A 7174-nucleotide genomic window follows, 5' to 3' on the forward strand; every position below is an offset into this window, starting at 1 on the left:
TGCGCAAGAACAATGTTTCAATCTAGTTTAAACACTGCGGCCTGTTGTCGAATGCTTCATAAATCAGGCACCATCCTGTCTTCCCTCTGGTTGCCCACTGCTGCCCATGATGCAGCACATATTCCAGCCACATTGAATGTCTTCCTTTCCCCCCAGCGTAAACATGTTTGCTTCTGCTTCTTCCTCCACTCGGAATTCATGCTTCAAGACTACGACATCCTTCAGCTTACGATTATGTAGATCATGCTGTAGCAACAACACATTGGAAGTCGATTTGCTGTTCATGGTTTGTGTCCAGCGTGGGCTGGTGGTGGGACTCTGCTCATAGTTTTTACTCAAGGACTTGAGATTTGGAGTCCTTATCTCAACATGTGCTTCCATGTCCACCACAGATAGAGGAAAGAAATATGAGAAAGTGTGCTTTTGCCCTGAATGTAGCATCTTAAATTGTTCCTAAGGCTCTTGAATCTTTTCTCATGTTTTTAAAGCTTCTGCTAGGAAGTGACATATATCACTTCTCACATTTCATTGGCCAAAGCAAGTCATGCAGCTGTATGGAACTTCTGAGAAGCTGGAGCCATGAACCCTCTCAGTCTTGGAATAGGGTATAGCAAGCCATGCACTCAGCAGGCAGAATACTAACTTCTCATGACCATACTCAATTATGGGTGGCTGATTCATTTTATTGACTTGAATGAGTATGACTAAATTTGATAAGGGCTATTTCAAACATCAAATTAATTGGATGAATACATAGGTCGATTCCTGGGCACATCTACAATTCTGTTGATTTAAAGGACTTGTCTGGAAACCTTCCTAATTTACTCAAATTGTGGAATTATTCACATTGATAAAACCTTCTACTCCGGGAATTAGAATAATAGATGTTACTACTGATGAAGCTTTTATCTGATCTACTAAAACTGTTTGTTATGCATTGATTCTGAAATTATTCTTCAGGATAATTTGGAGCCGTTAAGACAGCAGAAAATGTATTATTGGAATGGAAAAATATTTATTGGGGTGTTTTTCTCTTCTAGGTGAGGTGCAATTCCTACAGACCAGAGGCCGCCCGAGAACAAATTCAAATTGGTGCTCACAGCCCCCCTCAGTTTAGGTAAATGGGTAAAATGGTGACATTTGTTTTTAACCTGTGCATTTCCCCACTTGCTCCCCGACTCTGCCATCCCAGGTATGTGATCTGAACAAAAATCTGCATTGTAAACTGTGTCATCTCCAATATGCAGAAAAAAAAAAATCTGGCTAAGCAGAAATTACATCCCTTTCCTTTATTCTTCGTAAGCTTGTTTAGTCAGTGTCCTCTCAACTTCTGCCGAAGGGCACTTGGATATACCTCTAGTCTAGCGTCATATCAAGAGATCCATGAGACTATATCAGACTATAAAGTTAATTTGGAATCCAAATCACACTTTTAGTAACAGATCCCACTTATTATTTTCCAGTTTTTGAGAGAGCAATCCATGAGTGCCATGGCCACCATGGGTGCACAGTAAACCAGCGTATTCAGTTTATTCAATCACTTCTATTTTTGTCCAAGGCAAAAATCAGTTTTTGTCTTAGAAAAGGATGAGCTCTGACATATTTTGCTTTAAAACACCAAGAGCTCTGTTGTGTTTTGTGTTAAAGAATATTTTTTTAATATATTTCTCATTTTTTGGTGCAGTCAACCAACAGACTTGAATGAATGCCTACTTTCTGATTAGCTTTGAAAATAAAGGAAGATATAGTGATATTTTGAAATTATAATTCATTTCTAGAATCAGAGATGGTACATTTTGGCTTTTATGTTGAAATAGTTGCTTATATATGAAATAAAAAAATTTAATTAGTCTTATTTAATTGTCACAACATATAAAATATTGAGTCAAAAAAATTGAGGTTGATATTACTTACCCTATGCTAGATTCTGTAGTTTGAAACTTTCTATAGTTAAGGACAGCTAATTATAATGATAAATTGAAGAAACCATAATAATTTATATTCACTCTTTGCCTAGAACATATTATACCTAGATATCATTATATTTAATATTTAAATGAGCCGTTAGCACATTTCAAGAAAGTCGTCTATGATTTCTCCTATCTGAGTATTTAAAAATCTTATTCCAAAACCTTGCCTTAGAAACGTTTCAGAAATTGACTATAAATTACCCACTAGCACAAAAAATCTAATCACTGTGTTGGAAATTCTCCCCCACTGGGCTTAACTGTCATGAAAGCTGACAGTTTCTAATGGACTGAAATGTGCTCCCACTGACAAATGGTGCAGATGAAACCACACAGTAGATTAATTACTCAACAGATAAGTTTTTGTGACTAATTTCTTCTTACTAACTAGTTGTCTGTAATGTTGAATTTTAGCTGATAATTTTCAGAGTATGCTTACTAATTATCAGCTAAATTCTATCTTTACCACCTGCCTAGGGTGAATCACGCTATGAAATATGCATCCCTACCTGTACATCCCAGCTCAAACACCAGAGGTTAGGAAGATTTTTTTGGAAGCAAGCTATTACATTCATTCAAATGCCCATAGGTAACAAAGTCATTAGGGAAGAACTAGTCAGTGACTGGCAATGCTGAGTCTTCAGTCAACCTTTTGAATGTGCAGTTGAGTAAGAAATAGATGAGGGGGGAGTGTTTTCGTCTGGCTTGTTATTGATGTCTGCAGTAACTGTAGACTGAGAGTGCAGCAGAAATCACACAATGGATATTCCACTTCCAAAAGGCAGTTACAATCAAAGTGCTGAGTCGGCAACTGCAGTCGTTACTGCAGTCAGAAACTTGCAAGAACACCAGATTTTGGAACTAACTCCAGTGAAGAATTACTCATCAGTCGCAACTAGGTACCATTCATTGGTTGATATTTGCATTAACTAGATCCTAGGTAAACATGAACCTCTAAGCCTAATAGGAATTTAAAGAGAAATGCTTTTTTTTGCAGATCGAATTAATGTTTTAAAAAGTTAGAAATGCAACAACATAGATGACACTTTCAGACATTCTGTTGAATGAATGAAGTCAAAGACAAAAGAGCGCATACCATGGGTTCCAAATACAGGTCAGAGTGGTAGTTATCTGTGGAGGTTTTGAAGGCAGAGGATACAAGAGAGCTTTCTGCAGGCTAGAAATATCCTATGTCTCCATCTCAGCCGTAGTAATGTGGGTCTGTACCCATGAAAAAAATTGATTTCAACATTGAAGATTTGTGTGTTTTATGTCAGTTACACTTTTCTGAAAAAGTTAAAGTTTTACAAAGTTAGAAAAACTAAATATTGGCAATGATACCATTTGATAGGGATTTGAAAACTGTTGGAACAGTCATCGAAACATTTATTTGTCTGGCATTCAGGAGATGTTGGTTCTACTCTCGGCTTTGTTCATTTCTTTGGAAATTTATCATTTGGGGCTTTTAAAAATCTCTTCTGTAAACAAACTTAATGAACAAAAATGTCCCTTCCAGAAATATACTACCATATCCCAAATCTGTTGATGAGAATTAAGAATTAATTTAAGAATTAAATGACATGTGCTTTGACATATCTTTTTTCAGGGTGAATGGTGCGGTTAGTAACTTTGAAGAATTCCAGAAAGCTTTTAACTGTCCGCCCAATTCCACGATGAACAGAGGCATGGACTCCTGCCGGCTCTGGTAGCTGGGATGCTGGTTGCTACCAGCCCGAGAGAGCTGTGGCACAGTGGCAGCCGAAGTGGCACTGAGCCCTCATCATCCACTGCTTTAGGCTTATGTTCCCCTGAGGACTTTCATTGTTAATGCATTTTCATTATTTGTGTAGGTGACCTGCCAGTGTCTGTTCAAAGTTGTAGGGCTTAAAAAGTGGAATACAAAAAATGAACCAACTTTGTTTCTTTAGAAAACCAAAAGAACAAAAATAAATCCCTAGGCTACTTTTGTTCAAATGCTATCTGCTGGGTTGTTGCTGTTGGCCATTGTAGTGTGTTAGTCCCAGCTGAGTGGTACATACCATTTTAACCTATAACTTTGTCGGAGGCCTAAGTAGAATGTATCCAAGAAAAGTTCACTCTATTAGACCTGGAACCCTCACTGATGGAGACGTGTGCAAGGATACCTGGGAGGTCTTGCTGCTTTGTGGAATGCAGTAGATCTTATGGATGGTCACTGCACAGCTTGTCTTAATTCTAAGGTAGTTAAATTAGGTATATGTTGGATCTCTATTTTGGAATATTTGCTGGAGTTCTTGTTTTCAGATTTGGAGTTGATTGAAATGAAAAGGTGCCTCACAACTTGCATCTGATGTAGCTGATGGCGCTGTTCAAGTCAAGAGCAAAGCTGGTGGAAGGATTCCTAGGTAGAGGGTTTGAGTTCATAAACAGAAAAAAAGGAGGTTATGTCTTTCACTCCTAGTCATATAGCAGCAAGGAAGCCTGGGGATGAAGTCTCTAAAACCTTATCCAGGTCTGTATGAACCTCAGTGATTGTCTGCTCCATATTTTTCTTTATCCCAATTATTTTTGTTCCACTGCTCTGATATGTATGCATACTTCTGTTTCTCAAATGAACAGGCCTTAAGAGAAGGACTTTCTTATTCTCCACTAGGGACATATGGCTTTCACTTCCCTTTAATACAAAGGGACCATGCCACATTGAGGACGGAGCAAAGTGCCCTTCCATTTTGGCTTGGTAAATGTTACCTTTTTTTTTTTAACTTTTTTGAAAACTTTTTTGATTGAAGACATTTTAGGACATTGATTCATTTAAAAATTACCTGAATAGCCTAAAAAATCCATAGTTTTTACTCTTCAAGTCTCCAAAGAGTTTGTAAGAAACACCAATACCATGGTTTTGATCCTTAGAGAGTTATCATTTTAAGTGAGCTCTTCTATCTCTTAGGTTGTATGTACATAGGATAAAATGGAAATGCCATTACAGTAGTTACCTGTTACTCAAAAATAGGCATTCCTCTAACTAACATTGTTCTTTGTACATGAGGTACTGGGTTAAGTGGGCCAATAGGAAAATCTCAAGAGCAAAATGACAGATTCAGAGTCACCACAAGAGGTCATTTTGCATCCCTGTCTCTTGTCATTCTTTTTTTTTTTTTTTAATGTAAGTGTGTGCCATGTCCTTCTGTAACCATGGGAACTTCTGAAGGGAGAAAAGTGGAGGGGCACCACCCTGAGGAGAACAATTACACTGCATTAGACAGAGGAGAGTGATTTTCTCCTTGACTTCTTCCTCTCCAAATGGATACACTTCTGAAGGGCAGTTACTTTTCCTCCTCTTAACTATGGCTTAATGTGACCTTAGTTTGTATTTCTGAAAACAAGCAGTGTTAGGTTAGGGGTGCTGGCAATGTAAGTGCCTTTTCTCTGGAGTGAGCACTTTGATTTGGTTTAGACATTTAAGATACCTCTGGTTTTATGCCTGTACTTGGGCATTTAAAATCAGCTGAGGTTTGTCATGTTTATATGAATAGTGATTTCCTCCTTAAACTCCAAATAAACACATTCCTGCAGGTCAGAGAAAGTGTTTGATAAAAGCATAGAATGATGACTTTGGAAGCGGAAATCATTAAGTCACTTGCTGGTCTAGGAAAACAGCTGGCTGGAAATCAGTTGGGGCCCTCACAGTGTCTATATAATACGTAGTCCTGGTTCACTTCACTCATTGTCACTCTGTTATACCAAAAGTTGTAAATAGGATGGCCTTTCTTAAAATAAATAAATAAGCAAACAAACCAAAAGTAGCAAGCCAAATCATGACTATTGGTTAGAATAATTTTCTGGAAGGATTGGATTTCCAGATGTATGTTGTGGTTTACACTTTGGATTAAGATCTCACTGTCTCTTCACTTCAATACAGATTGTTAAAAGAAACAGACACTGAATAAGTGGGTATAAAATGCAACTGGAAGGAAAGGGTAAAAGGCAGGGAGAAGCTAAACTAAGGATACAGCTCTGAAGAGAAGACAGGATTTTGGCAGTCCTTGCTAAGCATATCCACTGGAGTAGATCCATAGAGTTTTACAAAAATAATTATGTTAAATTAAAAAGAAATTAGATATTGGACCTCAGACTAGAGTTGCAAAACACACTTTTCTAATTCATAGATCAGATGTTCTGCCAGTAAACTATTATCTTGGCAGTAGAAGGAGTTCGAGTTCTTGTGAAATTCTCCAGGATTAGTCAAGGATTCTATGTATATAATGTGGTGTTGTTTATCACCATTGACCAAAGTTTGTTGAGCTTTTCACCAAGTGTTCAGCATTCACATCCTATTTCCATTTATTTCCTTTTATAAGATGGACCTGGACATGACTAATGCAAGCTTCAGGATTCATAAATTATCCTGAAGTTTATTTAGTGGCTTGCCTCAATTGAGCTTAAAGCATAACACATAAATTCTATCTTATTTAGCCCTGGAGCATCACTAAGAAACAACTAAGAACTATGGCTTGCCAGACAGATTGTGCTTGTGCCAGAGAAGTTGAAAGGCCTGAAATTGCTTGTCAGGTACCCCAGATCCAGGAAAGAAACAGACTGACTTATGCTTTGGGCTACTGACCTTTGGATTAACCTTCACTCCTTAGATTACCCCATTTCTAAATACATTTATTCATTCAGTATTTCTATAATCATTTAGCATTTGATAGACTTCTTCCTTGATATTTTTAACATGATGTCTCAGTTACATTATTAAATTGTGGAAATATATCTGGTTGTTTCACATAACAATCTCATTGCCAGTGGCCTGTGCCCAACTGGCTTAAAGAAAGATGTTCATAAGTTATTCATTTTATAACTAACTAGTCATTGTGAGACAGATTGGTTGTTTGTTTTTCTTTCTCTGTTTGTGAAACAATGTCAACAATCATTCTAAGGACAATAAAATGTTGGTTGAAGTTTTTATGTTTCTCTCTTTCTTGAAAAATTAAAATCGGGGCCTGTGTTGTGGTGTGGCAGGTAAAACCAATGCCTGTGACACTGGCTTCCCATATGGCACCAGTTCGTGTCCATGCTCCTTCACTTCCTATCCAGATATGTGCTAATAGACTTGGAAAAGCAACAGAAGATGGCCCAAGTGTTTGGACTCCTGCTACCCACCTGGGAGACCCAGAAGATGCTCCTGGCGTCAGCTTGGCCCAACTCTGACCATTACAGCCATTTGGAGA

The 7174-nt window shown here is 37.8% G+C and overlaps 1 protein-coding gene across 4 annotated transcripts in view; it reads left to right on the forward strand.

The window, feature by feature from the left end:
- The window catches only part of PHEX (phosphate regulating endopeptidase X-linked), a 233611-nt gene extending 226702 nt beyond the window's left edge, over nt 1-6909 (forward strand). For all 4 annotated transcript variants that reach the window (XM_002719974.6, XM_089324703.1, XM_089324704.1 and 1 more), the window contains 2 exons: nt 1041-1117; nt 3574-6909. In XM_002719974.6, the coding sequence (XP_002720020.1) occupies nt 1041-1117; nt 3574-3676 (180 nt within the window). In that variant the 3' untranslated portion in view covers nt 3677-6909. The remainder of the gene's footprint in view (nt 1-1040; nt 1118-3573) is intronic.
- Nucleotides 6910-7174: the final 265 nt, after the last annotated feature.

This window comes from Oryctolagus cuniculus, chromosome X, assembly GCF_051225735.1.
Source record: "Oryctolagus cuniculus isolate XC-2025 breed Fujian yellow rabbit chromosome X, ASM5122573v1, whole genome shotgun sequence".
Taxonomy (NCBI): domain Eukaryota; kingdom Metazoa; phylum Chordata; class Mammalia; order Lagomorpha; family Leporidae; genus Oryctolagus; species Oryctolagus cuniculus.